Source organism: Alligator sinensis, unplaced genomic scaffold (genome assembly GCF_000455745.1).
Source record: "Alligator sinensis unplaced genomic scaffold, ASM45574v1 scaffold702_1, whole genome shotgun sequence".
In the NCBI taxonomy this organism is placed as follows: domain Eukaryota; kingdom Metazoa; phylum Chordata; order Crocodylia; family Alligatoridae; genus Alligator; species Alligator sinensis.
This window is the reverse complement of record NW_005842567.1, coordinates 1,010,233-1,032,512: the sequence shown is the minus strand read 5'-3', so window position 1 is coordinate 1,032,512 and position 22,280 is coordinate 1,010,233. Positions and strand designations below refer to the sequence as shown.

Below are 22,280 nucleotides of genomic sequence, written 5' to 3'. Positions count from 1 at the left end.
CATGCAGAGATACCTGTCATAATGCCCAAAACATCCAATACATCCTTTAACTTGCCATGCGTAAAGCAAAGAGATGGAGGGCAGTGTCAGTTTCCTGCCTTTGTGAAGACAGAAAGTTGTTTGTTAAAATAAACTCAACCAATCCCAGGAGAATACCCCCGAGATGTAAGCATAGATGTACTGCAGTTTTTGTTACCGTTTCCAAGCAAGACCAAATGCTTACTTTTGGCACACAAAACTATACCTATCAGCAGCTTGATGCAATGAGAAATGTAGATGATTCTGGAGTAAAATACTTCTGTATTAACTGTTACAGATGAGAGAAATTGCCTTAATGTTGAAATCCCATAAGTAACTAAAAATAGTTAAAAAGAAGCAATCTGCTTGAGAGCATATCCGTGGCCTCTCATGTCCCCTTGGTTTTGCTGCATTTAGATAGCACCTGAAGAACCTCCACTTCATGTAGGATTGATGTCCCCAGCCTACTCTGATGCCCTACTTGCAGCAGAGGCCATTCTAGGAATGTGGAGATGCAATGAGGTTGGGCTAGCACACTGGGGATATGGCTCATCATTTCAATATCTGTGTCCTTTAGTGTCAGCTTTCAGTTAATTCAGCATGTTTGTTCCCCTCCTCCTAGATCAGCTTTGAAAGCTTCCAAAAATTTAATGTTTGAAGAAGGAAGTCAAGATCCAACTATTGCCCGTTTGAGTGAGAAAAGTAGAGAAGAAACTGGAATAAGTTTACAGGTACAGAGTACTATCTCCCTCACACAAAGTATTATCTAATCTCAGAGTAAACCTTCCTGATGAAGTAATTAGTACATCATTTTCCATCTGATTTTCATCAACATTTTAATGAATATTTTTGATCTGTTGTATATCAAAGTTATCTTTATTGAACTGAGTCCTCAAGAATTCATCAGGCCATGCTTATGACTAGCTCATCTTAATTACTAAGGAGGCAAATGTACAAAGCATAGGGAAACAGTTTTTACCCATAAAAAGAACTGATCACAGTGGTTATATTTGACTTTTTTTTTATTCCAGAGAAGTTGCTATGTATGTTAGTATTCAGTAAGCAAGGGGGGAAATTGCATTGCAGTGAATTGTAAAATCTTATGAACAGAGCTGTCAAATCAACATAGCTTGACTAGTGTTACATAATAGGACACTGCATTCAGATCATGTTGTACAGATCTATTTATGAATCTAGTCAGTAATCACTCTGTGACCATATACTTCTTTCTTTCTAAACCATATTCATTTCATCTCTGTTAAAAACACAATTCTTTGGTTTTGTCTGATACAGATTCATTTTCTGCTACCTTCCACTTTACTCAAAACATAAAAACTGGCACTCTCTCTCAGATCAGTAGCCCTACAACACTGTAGGACTGCTGATCTGAAAGGGTTCAACACTGGAGTTCCTACTGGAGAGCAGAACTCTATATTCTTCCCTCTGATCACAGGGGTGGAGCTGTTGCATAAACCAGGCATAATGAGGCATTGGTAAACAAATTGTGGGTTCATAATGAAGACAGAGATATTTGCCTGCTGCAGGTAACTATGCTTCGAAATCATTTATGAAATTATGGTGGGTTTTTTTTGTGATGTGTGTCTTAGGATCTTCTCATGGAAATATACAGAAGTATAGGAGAGCCTGATAGTCTCTATGGCTGTGGGGGAGGAAGAATATTACAGCCTTTAGCCAGGTATGGTTTATTAATTAATGTATTGATTTTATTTGCTAGTAAATCACTTGAAATTTCAAAACTACTTTTTTATGTGTAACAGGATAAGAACATATGAGCATGAGGCCGCATGGGGAAAGGCCCTTTTAACATATGACCTTGAGGCAAGCCTCCCTTCGTCTGTGTGCCAAGCAGGAATAATAGAGGTAAATCAGTCCCTTAGTAAGAGAATCAGTGGGGACTGTAGGGTATTCTTTGTTTCATTAAGGTTGAAACTAATCTAGCAAGGAATTCAAAACAAAGTGAACCTCCTAACTTAATGATGCCCAACTCAACCTGGCTCGCAGGCCAGATGAGTGTTACAGGGCCAGTCTGAAGGCTAAACCTGGAGCTGGAATTTGGTGGGAGCACAGTATTAATTGGTGTGGCTCCTGGAGCTGCAGCTATTCCCACTGCCAAATTTCCAGGCCTGGAAGCAGGTGACACAGCTCTGTGCCCAGACCCAACCCACAGGATGAATGGGCAGTGCAGGGCAGGATGGGTGGTGGTAGCATTTATTGCCATTGCTCCTAGAGCTGCCCACACTCCCAAGTTTCCAGACCTGTGAGAAGCCCTACAGGATAGATCTGGCCCATGAGCCAGATTTTAGATAACCTGGGTCAGGGATTACAAGTCCTTTCACTTGTTGTCATAGACAACCATGTAATGTGATACCATTCATAAACTCAATCAGGCTTCATTCTGAAAATAGTTAGATTACTGTCTGCAACTGTTGGAAAGTTGTTCCAGAATCTCACTCCTCTGATGATAAAAACCTTCTAATACCCATCCTAAATTTATCCACGGATGGATTATACCCATTTGTTCTTATACCAACATTGTCCTTTAGTTTAAATATTTCTTTACCCTGCCTGATGTTTAACCCCTGACGTAATTATAAAAAAAATCTTATTTCTGGGCTCATTAAAGTTCTTTTAATTTCCTTCTGTAAGGTAGGCTGTTCATTCCGTAGTTATCATAACAATACTTCTCTGACTCTGTTTCCAGTTTGAATAATTTCCCTTGAATATGGATGACCATAATTGTACACAGTGTTCCAGATGAGGTTTCTCAAATATCTTTTTGAATGGTATTGATAGTTTTGAAGCAACTCACCTAGGGTTGCATTTGGCTTTTCCATGGTTGCATCATATTGGTGGGTCACAGTCATCCTGTGATCAGTGCACCAAAGTCTTACTCCTCCGGTGTCGTTCCAACTGATGAGTCTCCAGCTAACTGTAGAAATTCTTATAAGACCCCCAAATGAACAAACTTTCATTTTGTACCATTACATTTCATCTTATTTCTAGCATATCTGTTTTCAAGTTCATTCATTTGTTTCTATATGACAGTCTGATTCTCTCCCACACTGGTGCTTCCTCCCAACTTTGGGTTCAGCAAATTTCATTTGTTCCAAGATTAATAAAGACAATCCCCAAACCAAGCTTTGAGGAATACCCCTAAGTAACCTTATGCCACACCAGTATGTACCTTAGAGTTGTAGTGTCCCATCTACATCCTGATATCATTGTGGTGGATGTTCTTCCAGGAACCCTTTCCCTATGCTTCCCTCCTGCTTGGTGAGGATGGTAGTTTTTGTACCTTTAGGCTTAAAGATAGTCCTCCTCTGTATTCAAGTCTTTGAGGTCTTTGATCTATTTGACTATACCAGTTGGTTTCCTTAATTTCTGAAGCTACCCTTTTGAAATAAAAAATGTAATTGCAGATCTGTTTATCACTACATCCAATGCCAGCATTATCCACTAGCTTAAATAGATCTGTTGTATGGTTTTGTATTAATGTGATCTGGTAATCTGTTGACTTTGATAGATAAAGCTTTGGGTTTTGACATATTTTTGTATGTATAGCGGACCTTAAGCTTTATGTTTTTATCAATATGGAAGGATATATTATAGTTTCATTTTTGAAGCTGACCATCTTGTGCCATTACCATTGCCAAAGAGTTCAAGCTAGGCATAGTTAATTCTTTATTCAGAAAGAAGACCTAAGAACACAAGTAAAGCAGGAAGAATTGACACTGGTTACTCTAAATTATGTCATTTAAATCTAATACTTCAAATAGTAATGAGGGGCACTTTTCTGCTGTATGTTTTAGCTGAAAAAAGTAAAATTGCAGTTGAATCTCATCCTGCCATGTTTTGTTAGCGCTAGGGGGATGTTCACCCCTATTTGATGGCCAAATTCCAACTGAGATGGCTACATTTTGCCTATCAAAATATATTTTGCAACTTCACTAAATGCTTTTCACTATCATAGTGTTTAAGTTAGAAATAATACTAGTTCCATGTCTGGAACTTTAGTAGCCAAATGATAAGCAAATTCTTTTCACTTTCATATTAGTAAATATTGCTTTTTTTTAATATTCTCCCTGGTTGTAGGCCTTGCAGAATTTTGGACTTTGTCATACGCTTGCCACCTATTTAAAAGGATTGGAGCATGAAAACACAGAGTGGTGTGCAGAACTAGAGGAGATTCGCTACCAGGCAGCTTGGAGGAACATGCAGTGGGGCCACATCCCTTCAGTCAAGTAAACCATCTTTTCTGGTTTTAGATCTCTGTAGTATTGAAGGGCATATGATATTAATTCTTTTAACGGCAGAAAAACCCCTGCACACTTCTGTAATCTCCTTAGCCTCCCTGGATCAGAGTGGGGAATAGAGGCAGCAGTGCTACAGTAATGTGTGGTGTAAAAACTGAAGTTCATGAATTCTTCAGGTCTGCTGGAGCAGCTAGACAGTTAAGCATTTGGGCTGAAAGCTGGAGGAAGGAGATAGCAAGAGATAGGAAAGCTAAGCAGAACAAGTAAAGATATGGGGTAAGGAATAGAAAAGGAGAAGAGACCAGGTTTTTTTAAAACCTTTATTCTCTTTTTTCCCCATCTTTTAAAATGTCAATACAACTAAATGCAAAGAGCTGTTAGTACACTGCTGATGGTACATATTTGGACACAGTCGGCAAGTACAATAAGAAATGTAATTTTCATGCATTGGGAGGGTTGTGTTCAGATTTGTAGGTATACTATAGGCTATTTGGGTTTTTTGCATTATGTATCCCTTTAATGTAACTGTAAACATGTTTCTTTGAGATCAGCACTCATTCAGCTTAACCATTTTTTAAATAACTGTCTTCATGGTTTACTTGTAAACCACAGCTTGGGTGTATTCACTAAAAACATTACTTTATATTTTTTTAGCCAAATAAAATAGCACTCTGCCCACTACTGGAAACTTCCTCGTATTACCTCTTATTCAGTCGCCTATTCTGTTCATTTTATGAAGACAGCCACCTTTTTATCAGAGGTATCATACTTATGGCCCCTAAAATCATGCTGTATGACCCACTTGGCTCTTAAAGAATCCAGGAATTTGTGGGTGGGGCGAGTGAGGGCAGGCCTACTGCCAACATTGAAGGCACAGGGTCCCATTGGCAACAGTTGTCTGTGGTGGGGAGTGAGCAACAGCTGCATTAATAATCCCCATAGTCACCACTCAACCTGCTGCTGCCATGTTTGGATCTGAACTGCATGGAGCCCTGTGGTCTGGATCCAACCTAGGAGGAACCCCAGAGTCCAGAGCCATCCCAGAGGGGGGAGCAGGATAAGTATGACACCCCTGGTTTATATCGAAGCCAGGTCTAGTGGGTAGATTTTTAATCATGGTCATTTCTGGCTTTGGATGTAAGCATTGTTTCTAAATCTTTTTTAAGAGATGAGGCAAAAGGACCAAGTTACCATGAATTGTTGTATGATGCTCTGCAGTCTTTAAGAGATAGAGAATTCTCTACTTTCTATGACTGTCTTAAGGAAGCCAGGTAAGAAGCATGTGTCTAGATAGTCTACATATGGAAAACTGTTGTGGTCCATGGAGTTTGGGCAAAGTATTGTCAGTATAATAAAATGGATATTTGTCAGTTGTAAGTTAACTTGTACATTTGAAGCATAACTCTTGCATCAATGTACAAGGCATTTTTATTTTAATGGGGGTTGCATTACTGCTGCAAGGCCAGAAATGTTTTGTAAAGTGGCTTTTGTGGCCTCAAATGTCACGTACCTGAAACCTTTTTGAAAAGAGGTATAATAGTTATCCTTTTGTTCACAAGTTATCTGGAATGATATATATAAGATCAGGTTTAATATATTGTAGTACATCTGAATATTAATCATGTTAATGATTTATATTAATCTCTCGCTCTCTCTCTCTCAATACTCCTCTTAAAGAGAGAGAAACCAGCTACTGGTATTTTGGCAGAAGTCCTTGTCTCAACAGGACCATTTTTGTCAGAGTACTAGTAGTTTTGATGATAACAACTAAAGGCAGTGTGGGGGTATACAAAATAAAATTAAGAGATGTTACCTGCTATAGAGAAGTCATCTTCTTTTACAGTTACCTATAATATACATCTGCTTCCTCTGCATCCCTGTTTAATTCAAGGATGCATAGCATCTGCAAAAAAAAAAAATCAGACAACACATCTAAGGAAAAATAAATCCTATAGATTTTCATTTAGATTCTCAGAAACCTTTGATTTTAGGTTCTAGTAGTAATACAATGTGTTTCCCTAACTGAAATAGAAGGCATGTCTCAGTTCTGCATCTTTTATATTTAATTTCTGCTCAGCTTAAGGAAACTGTACTGTCAATAAATAAAGGTAATCAGCATGTCTGTATTGTATCCTTAGGGTGAAGGAAGTAGAGGAGCTGTGTAAAGGCAGTCTTGAGTCTGTATATTCATTATATCCAACACTGTGTAGATTACAGGCAGTTGGAGAACTGGAAAACATAGGACAGATTTTCTCCAGGTATGTTGTCCCTTCCTGTTACACCTCCTTGTCATCCTAGCTACGAGCCTGACAAGTTCTCCAGTTACAACTTTTTTAAGCAACCTATAATCTGAGGCTGGTGCTTTTGCCTTCCTTTTTTGAACTAATTTACTTAGGTAGCATCCCTGTGAGCCACAACAATTAACACTGAAACTGCTCCCCTGCTGCCAAATTTCTGGACCCATTTGGAACTCTGTAGGCTGAATCATATGGCCCCATGTGCTGAATTGGGTCTGGAGATCAACTCAGTGCCATTCACCTGGGCCGTGGGGCTGGATGGTTTAGGCACCATCATTCTAAACTGCATGTTCAGAGGGCACAGGACTGACCAAGATGTTCACTGAGTCCCGTCCCTAATGGAGACAACTTTGTCAGATAATCCCATTCAGAGTTTATCAGTGTCCATTATAAAACCTATTAAGGCTGAGAACCCCCCCCCCCCCCCCCCCCCCAAAACCTGGAAAACTTTCCCAGAACTTTTATTCCTGTAATGGTTAGAAACCTCCCTTTGGTTTCCATCCTAAATGTATTTGGACACCTATACACGAGCAGCGAGGCTTCTGGAGTATGGTAATTACTGTGCTCCAGCAGACTGCAGCATCTCATGTATCAGCATCCCTGCACTTAAAAACAGTGGCGGAGGCACTTTATCTAAAGCTTGTTCAGTGAGCTTTAGATAAAACACCCCAGCCGCCATTTTTAAGCACAGAGATGCTAACAAAAGACGCTCTGGGCGCTCTAATTAAAGTGTGTCGTGTGTGTTCTCCTCCTCCCTCCCCACCCCCTGCCCCGCTGAAGCACATGTATAAACCCCTTTGTGGCAAGTTCATATCCATTTGTTCTTCTGGTAGGGTTGTCCTTTGGTGTAATCAATTCTTCTCCCTCCTTTGAGGTATTTATAAAGAGCAGTCATGGTCTTTTCAGGTTTTATTTTTCTGGTTAACTAAAATCTGTTAGGTTGTCCCATAAGATAAGCTGTCCATTTCCCTGATCATCCTAACAGACCCTTTGTGTTTCTGATCCAGTTTGAAGCCATCTTTCTTGAACATGTTTCACAGATAGGGGATATTCGTTCCTTGGACTTCAATTTGTGAACTTTTTAGGTAGTTTTGTTGTCCTTGGTCCTTTACAGTAATCTTTCATGTCTCATATTTAATATTTGGCTAGAGTTAATAGCAGCTTCATTCTTTTTCTTTCATAACATCTGTGATTTCAGATCTGTTACTAACCAGCAACTTGCTGAGATTTATCTGAAGTGGCAGCGACACTCCCAGCTTCTTAAGGACAGTGACTTCTGTTTCCAGGAACCTGTCTTGGCTTTACGCACTGTAATTCTAGAGGTCCTACTTGAGAAGGAAACAGAGAATTGCAAAAGAGAATGCATCAAAGATATTCTCACCAAACATTTAGTGGAGCTGTCCAAATTGGCACGAACTGCAAAAAACACTCAGGTAAGAAATCCTGGGTATTTCTTTTACTTGCTCCTCCAATCAATGAAACATTTTATTTCACAGAAATGCTGAAGACCAACTTTGTTGAAATTCTTATTGTTCAGTCTAATTCAATGAATTGTTTATCTGAAGATTTAGTCTATATACTACTCCTTCATGAATGCTGCTCTCCAGGCATTTCTTCACACTTTGGTTCATAGTTGCCTTGCTTTTGATTCCACAGGTGTTACAAAACTGCATTTCTGTGTGTAAGTCATGTTTCTTGGCTCCGTAACTCCAGTTTGGTATACTGGAGATGTGAAGCACGATCAGCATGCTATGGATGGTTGTGCCAGCATTCCAGTTTAGATAGCCAGAATATTTCCGTTATATCCCAATACTTAGTGTCAAGTTCAAATGTGAATATGCTTAAAGAGCCATCGTATTTTGAAAAGTGACTCACTGTGAATGGTTTTGCAGGATTCCTTTTTATTTTGATCTCAATTTCGGAATCAGTTATGCTAAATTTTAATTTAAAAACAAAACAAAACATTCCCCCCCAACTGCCAGTCCTGAAAAGTCCATCTAGGCCGGGGTTGGCGGCATAAGGCCTGGGGGGTTGATTATGGGCTGAAGAGCCAGAGGGCCTTGGCTGTGCCCACACCTGCACCAGGGCTGAGCAGCTGGAAGCCGTCTGTGCCTGTGCTAATGCTGCTTCTCCCTGTCCCTCCTCTACCCACCAGCATATGGGCACAGGTTCCAGCCAGTGGGGAGCTGCACCCATACTGCAGTGAGTGGGGAGGGGAGTAGTGTGGGGAAAAGCAGCTGCAACACAATCATAGCTCCTAGCTGCCCAGTCCTGGCTCAGTTCCCCAGTGGCTGGAAGTTGCATTTGTGCTGTAGCCGGGGATCGGGGCAGAGAGAACTGGCAGCTCTGCAGGCGCAGTTCTACATTTCTTGGGCCCAGCATGGGCACAGGCAAAGCCCCCCTGTCACTGATGTCCCATTGAAACCCCCTGACCTGTATGGGACTGGAGCCACTTGCTCTGGCCCATGGCTTGTAAAGGTTGTCAGCTGCTAATCTAGATTGTTTCTAGTTAGTGCATCAACCATAGTAATAAATGTTGGGTTGCTGTAATTTGCCCTTCAATCACCAAATGATAGTCATGACTGTCTTTTTTTTTTTAACATCCCTTTTAACTTCCCTGGAAAGAAACCATTCCCAGAAAATATGTATCCTAGGATGAGATAGGGCATGTGAAAATTTACTGGAAGTTGGTGTCAGAACATATCTAACTTCGGGACAAAGAGTGGATGAAATCCTAACCCGCTGAAGTCAGTAACAAAGCTCCCTTTGACTTCCCTGGGGCAGCAATCTCACCCTACATCTCCAGAATAGTTTAAGCTTAGGGATCCATCCCCATGTAATCCTTTATTTCTCACCATCACCAAGTCAGTTTATACCATTGCAATCTCTGATACTATAGTACAGTATGTTATTAGTACAATATATGGCCTTGTATTAAACAAACCGGCTTTATCTTTGTCCCTTAGTATTTACAAAAATATATACGAGGTACTTGGTGACAATAACACCAGATTTCTTAGTGATGTGTTATTTTGGCCTGTGCCTATGTATATACAAATTTTGGAGGGAAGGGTTAAGATTGGGGTACTATATAAATTTCAGTATTGAAGGAATGGCTGAAGTATTATATACTAGTCAGGAATAGACTTGGATCACTTGTGTTTGTTTCTAGGAATTACAACATTTTATATCTGCATGCAATGTTCATTAAAAAATGTAATATTGTTCTTGATTGTAATCCACCTTTCACTGAAACTACATCTTCAATCACTATTTCAAGTTTTTGCTTATAAAAAGAATCCAACTCCATCTTGCACTGAAATGAAAGTCAAAGAATTATGAAAATGTTACATTACCAGCAAAATAAGTAGCGAAACCTGAATACACATAGATTTACTGAGTATAGAGAGGGAATTTGTCTGTTAATGTCATTTTGGTTTAAAATATTGCAAAGTTTATTGTAACTAATTGAATATTTTTTGCTAGCTTGATAGTCATAGTAACAGAGTATATAACTTTGGGAATATTTATACCACATAATTCACAGTAATTTTAAATACTAAATGCTGCTACTTCGTTCCATACCATGAGACATTTAGAAGATTGTTGCTTATCAGAGTCATGGGATGGCCTATAATGATAGACTAATAAATGACCTCACCTAATTTCAACCAAAACAGTCTTAGCAATAATTAGGTAGCAAAGGGATATGTTAAAGAAAGTTAGCAAATTGCTAATGGAGTCAGAAAGCCTTCTGAGATGTGTATTTTTATTCCTTATGAAGATCGTTGAAAATTTAATTTTTTTCAATTTCAGCTTCCTGAAAGAGCAATGTTTCGGATCAAACAGTGCAATCCAGCTAGGTATGGAGTCTCTGAGTGGCAACTGGAGGAAGCTCAGGTTTTCTGGGCCAAAAAAGAAGAAAGCCTTGCATTGAGTGTTCTCAAGGACATGATCAAAAAATTAGACACAGACTGGTTCCAGGTGGGTGCTATATTTTGTGTTGACTTAGCAAGAATTAAACTCCTTTGGCCACTTTCTGGGGGTTTTCTTTTGGAGAGAATAAAAAGGAAATCTGCAGTGTTAGTAACTCCATGTTGAACTCTTAAAAGGGACATACCTATGAAAACCAGTGGTGCCCAAATTTTCTGGGCTGTGGGCTGGATGAGTGGTGGGGGGTCAGTCCACAGGCTGGATCTGGTGCAAGGGATCAGTCTGTGGGCCCAGTCCAGCACTGGGTCAGCACATGGGTGTGATCTGATCTGGAGCATGGCCCCAGCTTCACTTGCTACATTGGGCCTGCTGCCCCAGCCCTGCATACATCAAATTGGGCCTGGCCCCATGCACACTGGATCAGGCCTGCTGCTCTGGCCCTGAATGCTAGCCTGATCCGGTACTTTGGCTCTGGTACATGTCTTCTGGCCATGGGCTTGGAAGTTTGGCAGTGGGGGAGTGGTGGAAGTGTTGATTGCCACCACCACATTTCTGGATGTGTGGGGAAAGCCACAAGCCAAAGGTTGAGCACTATTGATACAGACAAATGTATGTAGACAGGCAACTGAAAGCTCTCCTTATCTATACAGTTGGTCCAATAAAAGATATGCCAATAGTCAGAGACTGTAAGCCTTGCCTTTTGATAAATATTAGGGCATTTAAGAACTGCAGGAGAAAAAAATAAATTGTAGCTTCTTCACTGGTTAGTTTGCCTTCACTACTACTGTTTGGTCTGTTTATAATTTCTCAGTTCAGACAGTATTTTCCTTGCTGTTACTCATTCTTAATGAAGTGTGTGTCACTTGTGAGCCTAGTGAACTTATCCCTTTTATAAGTGCAAATAGGTTGATGAAAAAGCAAATTTATTTAGACACAGTGACATCCACAGAACTGTAACAGTATGTAATTTAGGATGTTGACTGCTATGGATAGAGATCGTATACTGATGGCACACAATAAATATGTAAGAGCTATTGGGCCAAGTAATTAGAAGTATTTAAGAGGAATATTTTATTGGGATTTCATTTATTTGCTCCTCTGTTTTATTTTCCAAAAATGTGTTTCCCAACAGGTTGAGAATGATCCACGCCTAAGACTTATGTATACAGAGTGTGTGAGGTTATGTGGTAACTGGTTGGCAGAAACATGCTTAGAAAACCCTACTGTTATCATGCAGAAATACTTAGAAAAGGTAAGGTTGGGTCTTTTGAGAGTGCAGTGTTTGACAAAGGTCATCACTGACAATCCCTTGTAGTTGAGGGTGATTGTCTTCCATGATTGCCTTACCTGTGGGTCTAAAGACGGCTGACAAAGCCAATCTGGGATTGACAGGTTTTATTGCAACTCAGGCGCATGTTTCCATGTGAGGTGGGTGACAGAGGTATAAAAGATCTGATAAAAGTGTCAAAGTCAAATATTGTTTTTCCACACTGAAAAAACAAATATTCAGTATACTCTAGAACAGCATTTAAGAGACAAAAATTATTTAATTAATCATTTTAACAAACCACTGTATAATAGTCAGTCTGGACTGATGGAACTTTCATCCTCCCCCCTTTGCTGCAAGGCCAGTGTCTCACTCTCACGTATTGCAAAAAAAAAAAAAATCAAAAAAATCTCTTCTTTGAGGATTTGCTTCATTGCCTTCAGTATTGTTTGTCTGCTCTCTCCCTTGTTCTCTATCTCATGCTAATTATTGTGAATCTCTTCCTACTTATTGCTTCTGACTTCCTTGGTACCCTCCACATGCTTTTTCACTCTCCTCTATGACTTTCACTTAAACTCCAGCCAGTTTCTCCACCTGTGATGTTGTCTCTCTCTTGCCTTTTGTCATCATTATAGGCTACAGGCTCGTCAAAGGAGAGAATCTTTCATTGGACTGTAAACCACCATGTTGTGTTGCAGCTGTGGTTCTCTATGAGCAATAATAATAATTGTTGGAGGGCTCCTATACAGTGGTTTATCTTCTTTACAGATAAAAGGTCTTCAGCTGTTCATGCTGGAAAATGAAGTATTTGAGGAAAAATTTCTCTTAGGAAAACAAATATTTGGTTAGCAGAGTTGTTTTTATTTTTTATGCATGCCAATGTCAGCATATACAAGTATTAAATAGTAAAAGAGTTGTTTTAATTAAGCAGTATAGCAGTAAAAGATAGCTAGAACTACTACACCAACCCGATCATCTGCCTTATCATGACTGCATTTGTAACCTGCTCTGTAGGCAGTGGAAGTTGCTGCAGGCCAGAGTGGAGACAGCAGTGATGAGCTAAAGTGTGGAAAAATGAAGGCGTTCCTCTCTTTGGCTCGTTTCTCTGATACTCAGTACCAAAGAATTGAAAACTACATGAAATCCTCAGAGTTCGAAAATAAGCAAGCGTTGCTGAAGGCGGCCAAGGAGGAGGTTGGCCTCATAAGGGAATGTAAAGTTCAGACAAACAGGTGAGTGCCTGGGCTGAAGGATTGTTCTCTCATGGAAAACAAATGTAAGCAAGTTTGGGATTTGCGTTGCATAGTGCAAGAGTGTCAAACATGGCCCATAGGTTGGATTTGACCCAGGGTGGTCTGCCACAGGCATGTGACCCTGGATCTGATCAGATGCACATGGGGCACATGCCTGTGACACAGGCTGGGCCACAAGCCATATTGGGCCCATGGACCTCCCTCCCCCAGGATACCTGATCCAGCGGCTGCTCCAGCCAGTCTGGGATCTGCGCTGCCTGCAGCACAGATCCCAGAGTGCTCAGAACAGGCACTGCATGTAGCACAGTCCAGCTGGAGCAGCAGTCACGCTGCACGTGGTAGCCCCCCCAACCAGATTGTTCCCCGTGCAATGCCCACCTCAGCAGCTCAGGGACTGCACTGCATGCAGCGCCTGCTCAGTCAGTCCAGCACCTGCAGTGTGTGCAGTGCTTGTAAGCACCATGTGCTGTGCAGGTCCTGGACCAGCTGGAGCAGGCACTGTGTTCATTACATGTCCCAGAGCAGGCACTGCATGTGGCACAGTCCGGCTGCTGCAGCCACAGTGTACAGCACAGCTGTGATGCACACAACACCCATTTTGGTAGCTCTGGGATCTGCGCCACACACAGTGCAAGTCCCAGACCAGCTGGAGCAGCTGCCAGATCAGGTACGCTGAGAGAAGGGAACAGGGAAGAGAAGAGGAAGAGGAAGGGAGCTGGATGAGTTTGACACCTATGGCATAGAGGAATCAGAGTGTACATCTCTTCCTTTTATTGAGCCTAAGAGAAAAAGTGAGGGAAAAGGGACTTGATTTTCAGTGATTGAAACTGAGCAGTGGTGCCACTTGGACACCAATGAAGGAGACACCTGACAAGGCAGGGTTTGGTTTAAGAAACAACTTTTTTTTTTTGCTTGTACATCCAGCACAAGTGTCAAATAATATTGGGAGAGTTCTTAAATTGGTAAACGAGCACTCCGGTGTTCTAGTGTATAACTAATAGTTTTAAAAGACTGTCCATCCATAGATACACAGTGAAGGTTCAGCGAGAGCTGGAACTCGATGAATGTGCAATTAATGCACTGAAAGAGGATTGCAGACGCTTTTTGTGCAAAGCCATAGAGAACTACATCAGCTGCTTACTGAGTGGAGAAGAACATGACATGTGGATCTTCCGCCTCTGCTCGCTCTGGCTTGAGAACTCTGGAGTCCCTGAAGTCAATGGGATGATGAAGGTTAGGTTCTGATTAGGGATGTGAACAGTTAAACAATTAATCATTTAACTGATAAGGCCAATGGTAACCAGTTATCTTACCAGTTACCATTTGGCACGGGGCTGGGTGCAATCTGGCAGGGAAGGGGTGTGGGAAAGGAAGACCAAGTGGTGCCCCAGTAGGAACTGGAAGGCAGCAGGGTAAGTGGGAGGGAAGGAGAAAGGAGGAGAGGATGGGGGGGAAGAGAGGGGCAAGGTGGGACTAGTACCCGTAGTTAGTCTGCTTCTTCCCTCCCACCAGGCTGGCAGGCTGGGAAAGCCCCTCTCCTACTGCTGTCTGTCCACTGCTTTACGTGGGTCTTGCCTGGCGGGGCTTGCTGCTGCTGCCTCCTCCCCACTCCCCATCCTACCCCATCAGAGGCCCTGGGGAGCAGTTCCCAGCAGCAGCTGTGTCCAGGCAGGTCTGTACATAGCCCCCAGCTCCCTGCACTTCCCCTCCCCCAAGGTAGGGCAGGCACCACACCCTACCTTGCGGGGTAGGCTAAATTACCTGGCCAGGGCTAGGTATGTGTTATCAGCTAACTGTTTAACCAGTATAATTAGGGGAGGTTAAATGGTAATTCTTTTAAAACAATATATACATCCCTAGCTCTGATCTCACTTCTTGCTTACAAAGTGTTTCTATGTCAAAATCAAATTTAGAACCCTTAGCCTCACTTCCCGGGACCTGCACAGCTGTGCCACTATGCCTACAGCTCATTCACATGTCTTATATTTGTACCTTTAAAACTTATACTGTATATTCTACCTAATAATAGAGCTCACTTTGATATTTCTTTTATCTGCTTAGCTACTCGCCTTCCCAACGCACCTATATACTTGGTAAACAGAGTATAACTGTGCACCATGCAGCCTCATTTTCCTTTCTGTTTTTCCTCAGAATTCATGTATTTCAGTTAAATAGTTAACTGGCATTTTATTTCCTGCCAGTTTAATATAACAAATTAATTAAAATTGCCCTAACGAAAAATAACCTTCTGAGTTTTTAATAAACTCAAGGCTTTTCTCTGATGTAATCCTTGTCCTTCCCATGCCTGGTTCATACCCCTTTGTCATCCTCTGCTATGTTATAGCTAATTTATATTGTAAGTTCTTTGAGGCAGAAATTTTTGTTCAAGTATTTTTGTAAAGCACCATAAGCAGTTCTGCAATTAAAAAAATGGTGCTGGTGCCATCTTTTCCCACTTCAAAAGAAACTGCAAACTAGTAATGAGTGGGCATATGTCCATTATGCTTTTATTTCTGTCTTAATAATAATTAAAAACATGTAATACATTTTTCTTGCAAATACTTTTTTTAATAAATAGCACTTTTTCTTGTCTTTATTGAACTATTTTTAAAATATTTAAAATGTGTTTCTTTCAAATACTTTTTAAAAAATAAATGTTCTTTTTTTCTTGTCTTAAATCAGATTGTTCAAGCCTTCTAGATCAGGACTGTTCTGTTACCATCAGTTTATGTAGCATCCAGTTCATCCATGCCTCCTAACTGACGCATCTAAATCATTCTGGTATAAAATGACCTCTCTCACAGAGAGAGCTGAAACAATGACCAGAGAAATGAACTTGCCACTTACCTCACCAGCAAAGATATTTTTGTGTAATTTGCTTTAGAACACCAATACAAGGCTATCAGGTCACATTTGATGGTTTATGTTTCTTATCTCTTTAACATTTACTCTTTCTTTACAACAGAAAAATGCAAAAAAGATTCCTTCATACAAGTTTCTTCCTCTGATGTACCAACTGGCTGCTCGAATGGGAACTAAGAAGATGGGTGGTCTAGGATTCCATGAAGTTCTGAATAATGTAATTAACACCAGACCATAAGTAGCTTGATTAGGTTAAGTACAAAGAGTTGTATCTTACCTGTTAAAATCTGCTGACAGAACAACCATCTTGCCATGCAATATTTTATCTTGACTGATTTATGTCGCATATATCCTTTTATTACAGTTCTTGTAATCTAATCCTTTTATTTACAATTCTATGTAAAATTCTTTCTTGTGTTGCTGTTTTCTTCATTGTTTTTAATAAATGTAGAACTCCTCAAAATAGTCAGGCTCTCATATTAAAAATACTCTTGAATATAATGTAGGAATTGAAAAAATACAGACTTAGCTGACCTGCTTTATTTTTATATGGACAAAACAATAAAAGACAAAAAATAAATCCTTCTATGTTAGCTAATTAGAATATTGGAAAGCAGAGTAGATTCACATCTTAACAGACTAGCCAAAGTAGATAATATATATACCACGAGTCCTCTGATTAGAATATGAAAAAGTTTAGTGAGTTTTTGACACTTAAGCTTAAAATGTATAGCTCTGATTTTAATTTGAATTGTTTTAATTTTTAAATCTTGTTATATTTTCTGACAGCTAATATCTAGCATTTCACTGGATCACCCGCATCACACTTTGTTCATAATATTGGCTCTGGCAAATGCCAAGAAGGATGAACTTCTGACAAAACCAGAGACAAGAAGAAGCAGTGCATTAGTAAAAAATGCACCGAAAGAAATCTCCCCACTTGACATGGTATCTAAATCAATCTGAATTTGTTTCACATATCACATTTGGTGTCACGATGTCAGAAAGTTGTCATATTGACAGGGGATTCCTTAATGCAGAGTTGCAGACACTGATTGTTGATGGGATGCAAAGTGGGGGGGGAAATCTTAAAAATTTTTAAAAATCTGTGCACAGACCAGGGACTTCTCAGGTTTGACAGTAGTTATGCAAATAGCTTATTACAATGCTTTCAACAACAAAAAAATCCTTACTGTTCTTGAAAAATATTCCCTCAAGTCCCAAGTATTGTAAAGGAAGTTTCCTTTAGATTTTCCACCCTGGTACAGTGGGATTCTACAAATTTTAGGTGCTACAAAGATTCGACTGGGTATATAACTAAAGGTAGATGACAACCAAAAATGGTTCTGTTTTACATATTTAAATGTTATAAGCTTCTTGTCTAAATCTGTGGGATTTAAATATTTGGGTTTGTACAAGGTATCTTTAATATAGTTAGGGCTTTTTTAGAGAAAAAGTGTAAATGCAGTGCTATAGCCATAACAGCATAACACAATTTCATAACTTAGTTTTAAAGTTAATATTCTTGTTAGAATTTTTATTACTTATGACTGTAAGGACATTCCCAAATATTTTTTGTTAAAACTAATTTCTGAGATAGTTTTGTGGGTGAGAAGGGGGCGGGTAGTGAAAAAGGTAGTGGCATTGAATTCATAAAAGCTTGAACAAGAATAGTCCTTTTTCTGAGGTGAGAATGTATTGAACACAGCAATTTGCAACTTCAGGCACACAACAAAGAACAACCATTAATCTTCGCCTAAGCTAAGATGCAGCCCAGCAAAATACAGTGAGAGCACACACTACTTAGTCCAATTTCAAATCGAATGTAATAAACCAAAAAGATAGGAGAAAGCCTTGCATAAGTCTTATGTCACAAGTCATCTGGGCAGTCACCTCCTACCTCTCAGTCTGGTCCTGCAGGGCTTGGCCCTGGGCTCACAGGGGACCAGTCCCTCCAGCCCGGGTTCCCCAGCCTCTTCCCCCTTCCCCATGGCCTGAGGGAGCTGAGAGGGATTACACCACCTGCCCTTATCAACCACTTGTCTCAGTCTCTGCCAGAGGAGTGAGGGGGTGGAGTCTGCTGGTCTCCTGCTGGCCAGCAGCCAAGCAGACTCTGGCTGGGGGCCTGTGCCAGTGGAGAGGAGGTTTAAACCCCCTCCTTCCCTTCCGCCTGAGCCTGCCTGCCCATGCCCCCACCACTCTAGTGGGGAAGTCTGGCAGGGGCTGTTCCCCTGCAGACCTGGCTGTGGTCCCCAGCTGGGTTTCCCAGCACCACCCCTTGTCAGCCAGCCCTCACTGCTCCAGCTAGAGCAGAGGGGCAGAGCTAGCCCTGCTCTCTGAAGCAAACAGCACAGCCCAGGGCTGCAAAGCATCCTGGGATCCTGGGGGACTGTGATTTAACTTGAACCAAGAAGGGGTCTGGGACAGAAACCGGTTTGACCTAAATCAGTTAAGTCTGATACTACATTGAACCAGGTTTATCTTAAACCATTTCAGCCATTTTGAAACTGGTTTATGTGCACTGAACTTCTGTTCTGTTACAGGTTTAAACCAGTTTCTGATCACTTAAACTGGTTTTTGTGTAACTTCTGTTCCTAGCAACAATGTTGCGAGTAGAGAAAGAGAGTTTGGAATCAGACTTCTGCCTGAACCCTCAGCCATATACATGTGATCTTCTCTAGCCGGCCACGTGAGGGCCAGCAACAGAAATAGGAAAGAGATAGGGAAGCCGTTTGTCCCTTTATATGCCCATTACCTGGACAAAATATCTGCCATAGTCTTCTGCCCTCCTGACCCCAGATTGGAAAATGCTAATTAGCATTTAGATCAGGTCCCCAAACTTTTTCATATTGCGTACCCCCTTCCAGATTTACCAGCTAGCTGCTGCATACCCCTACCAGCATGGTTTATATTTTAACCCCTTAAATGCCAAATACTATTATAATAAAAATTAAATCCACCAGTACACAATTTCATCTGCGTATCCCCCAGAGATGTCTTGCGTACCTCCAGGGATATGTGTTACCACAGTTTGGGAACCCCTACCTTAAATGAATTCAGGTTTGTATTGCAGAAGGTTATTCAGTGTTTGTGTTTCCTTTCTTTACACAGGCTGACCTCATTTCTAGTGGATGGTAGTTAGTAGCATTTCTTATATTTTTATTTTCTTTGCTCCCACAGGATCGTATGGAGGCTGCTAACAACATCATTAATATCATAAAAAGTAGGAAGGCTTCTATGGTCAGAGGTGTTGAGGCACTTTGTGATGCTTACATCACATTGGCAAATTTAGATGCTACTCCGTGGAAATCTCAAAGAAGTAAGTCTTGAAAAAGAGGGACACTACTTAGTAGGTCGGGTGCTTACAGTTTGGATTCCTGTGGTTCTGTTATTAAGCATGGAGAAGTCACTGTTTAGCTCACAGGAGGGTGATAGGTCAATGAATTATTATCTGTGAAGTTCCTTCAGATCTTTGGATAAGAGTTTCTATTCAAGAGTTAACTAGTTAAGTGTTTTTTGGCAGGGAGGGAAGGAGGGTACTGTGCTACTGTGGAAAAAAAAGTCTCTTCAGATACCTTGAATTCATGTGAGGTTAAATCTGGTGGGCTCCTGGATGTGGGACAGCTGGAGAATCTCTGGTACTGCCGGGAGAGACCTGCCTTTATTGCTTCATTTCTGGTCTCTTAAAGGACATAGGACAGTTCCCAGCCTTCTCCCCATGCAGGTCTGAGATCCAAGGGCCAGACTGCAGTGTTGGTTAAAAAAAACAAAACAAAAAAACCCCAGATATTGGTAAATGTGAATTTCAAGGAGTGCCTACAATTTCTTATTGGAAGAAAGGGTGTTTGTGCCCAGAAGCTAGCAAAGAATATATTTTCCAACTATTCAGTTGGTCTAATAAAAGATACCATGTCTACCCAAAGAACCTTGCCCGCCTAATTCAAAACTGCATTTGTTTCAACTGCAGAAGGCATCAGTATTCCAGCTGAGCAGCCTATTACTAAACTAAAGAACTTGGAGGATGTAGTTGTTCCCACCATGGAAATTAAGGTGAATAAAGCATTGTATCTTCAGAGTCCTTGGAGCACAAACTATGATCCTGGATTTCCCATTGCCAGACAAGTGCCCTGACCACCTGCCTACAGAGTCCTGCTCGTTCTTCAACTCTTTGTTACCCTACAGATCTTGCATTCTTGGCCATGCAGTGGCCTAGCTTCCACAGGAGGGGAGAGAGTGCCCTAAGCCCACCCTAGCCTGTGGTCTGCTAGTTTAAGAATCAGGAGATGGGGAACTGAACCTGCCTCCCATTTTCTGTGCATGTGCTCAAACCTCTCAGCTGCTATATAAGGTGAACAGCACCACAACTGGACAGGTTTTATAGCAATGGAATTAGCCAGTCTCCCATTCCCCAAAGGGGCAGTTAGGCATCTAAGTGCAGATGAGGGTTCAGGGCTGTGAATTGCAGTCTTACTGAGGTGCCTAAATTGTAGCTGCAGGGTGGTCACTAAGTTCCGTTAACACATGGAAGTTTGATGCATCTTTCTCAATGGCATTTGTTATTGGCTGGCCTTGGCCTTTCCCTTCTCTCAGGCTTGTGTTGTTCATCTCCTTAGGCACCTCATGCTCCCTATGCATTGTATTGGGCACATAGACACCTACCTTAGGGCAGTGACTTCCACTCCTAGTCAGACCCCAATGCCCCTTTGTGGATCTAGTTTAGTGGTCCTCAACTGGGGAGTGTCGTGAGACTACCCCCCCCTTGGGTGCCACAGTGGCAGCTGGCAGGCAAAACTGCACCATGCGCAGGGCTGTAGCACGTGTGCACCCTTGTTGCGTTACGGCTTTCTGATAACCCTAATGCAGGCAGAGCTGACTCGGGTTGTAGTTGTATCCAGTCTGGCCTCCCCCCATGCTTCTCCCAGAAACAGCAGCCTACCCGCAGTTGAAAAGCACTGAGGTAATTTGAGGCAGCACCAACAGTGGTTTTCAACCACGGATTGCTACCAATTAAAAAAAAAAGTGGTGGAGTGGTGCCCTAACTCAGAAAATGCTGAGAACTACTGATCTAGCCCCTACAGACCACCAAGATCATATATTAACCATTTTGTGCTAAATCTGCTAATAAAGTCTGTAAAGCTTCAGATTATAGCTAATCAACCATTTTTCTTTGGTGTGATGGACATATATTACAGTGATTTTAACTATGTGAATGATTTCAGGTGGATCCCACAGGGAAATATGAAAATTTGGTGACAATAAGGTCATTCAAGCCAGAATTTCGCTTAGCAGGAGGCCTGAACCTGCCTAAAATAATTGATTGCATAGGCTCAGATGGAAAAGAGAGAAGGCAGCTGGTCAAGGTGAGTTCTCTCTTATGTACTGCCTATTGTACCAGTCACAGAAATGGCAAAAACTATCATGTGTACAGGCCTGGGGACCTTTGAATTCTTCTCCTAGTTCTCATATAGACTAGTTCTGTCACTTGGGTACATCACTTAACATTTGATTGGGATGATGCTGCCTTGAGCAGGGGGTTGCAGTAGATGACCTCCCTGTTTTTGTGTCATTCTGTGAACTGTCTCAGTGTTCCCAATACAGGGCTGTGTTGACAATTAAAATATGTTTGCAGAAGGGTTTTAAAAAAGGAAATTACCAAGTGTCTATATCATTCTTGAGAGGCACATGAAAATATATTATTCTTGGGAATGTACAGACCTGTAGCAGGGATGACTGGGATTTCTGCAGTATTAGTACTCTGCAACCAATGGAAAAGCTATGATCTGCAGTCCTCATCACTAATTATGTGATAACATTAAAGCTCAACAGAATATTCATGTGGCTCTGATTCTGATTTTTATATTATTAATCATAACTTCAGTATCAGTTGGTATTGCCTCAGTTGCATGATAGGCTGTGCGGTGCAATATTGACTGAACTTTCAAAGCATACTACCAAAAGAAAGTTATGTACAATTTTGGAAAATATGAAAAAAAAAAGTTTCCCATAAGAAGAAAAAGCCGGTAAATTAATTTTACTTCCAGCTTCTGAACAGTACTAGAAAAGCAAGTAGAGAGAGAGAGAGCATATGCACGACTGTAACCATGAATTACATTTTTTGAAACTATACAAAATTAATATAGGTTTTGCAGAGTACGTAAATGCTTCTAAAGGATTATTTTTATTGCAGTAGCAGAAATTGGATCCCAGAAAGGTTGTCATTTAATTGCTTTTGGTATTTCTTCCCAAGGGCCGGGATGATCTGAGACAGGATGCTGTTATGCAGCAGGTTTTCCAGATGTGTAATATGCTACTTCAGCAAAACACTGAAACCAGAAAGAGAAAGCTAACCATCCGAAGATACAAGGTAACCTCCTGC

General features: G+C 41.0%; 1 protein-coding gene across 2 annotated transcripts in view; it reads left to right on the top strand.

Moving 5' to 3' along the window:
- The window catches only part of LOC102387373 (serine-protein kinase ATM), a 57,562-nt gene that overhangs the window by 27,383 nt on the left and 7,899 nt on the right, over positions 1-22,280 (top strand). For both annotated transcript variants that reach the window (XM_025214106.1, XM_025214107.1), the window contains exons 19-35: positions 641-749; positions 1,626-1,714; positions 1,797-1,899; positions 4,132-4,280; positions 5,459-5,563; positions 6,431-6,550; positions 7,788-8,022; positions 10,406-10,573; positions 11,655-11,774; positions 12,804-13,021; positions 14,068-14,275; positions 16,008-16,121; positions 16,694-16,852; positions 19,085-19,223; positions 19,872-19,954; positions 21,124-21,264; positions 22,152-22,268. In XM_025214106.1, the coding sequence (XP_025069891.1) occupies positions 641-749; positions 1,626-1,714; positions 1,797-1,899; positions 4,132-4,280; positions 5,459-5,563; positions 6,431-6,550; positions 7,788-8,022; positions 10,406-10,573; positions 11,655-11,774; positions 12,804-13,021; positions 14,068-14,275; positions 16,008-16,121; positions 16,694-16,852; positions 19,085-19,223; positions 19,872-19,954; positions 21,124-21,264; positions 22,152-22,268 (2,377 nt within the window). The remainder of the gene's footprint in view (positions 1-640; positions 750-1,625; positions 1,715-1,796; positions 1,900-4,131; positions 4,281-5,458; positions 5,564-6,430; positions 6,551-7,787; positions 8,023-10,405; positions 10,574-11,654; positions 11,775-12,803; positions 13,022-14,067; positions 14,276-16,007; positions 16,122-16,693; positions 16,853-19,084; positions 19,224-19,871; positions 19,955-21,123; positions 21,265-22,151; positions 22,269-22,280) is intronic.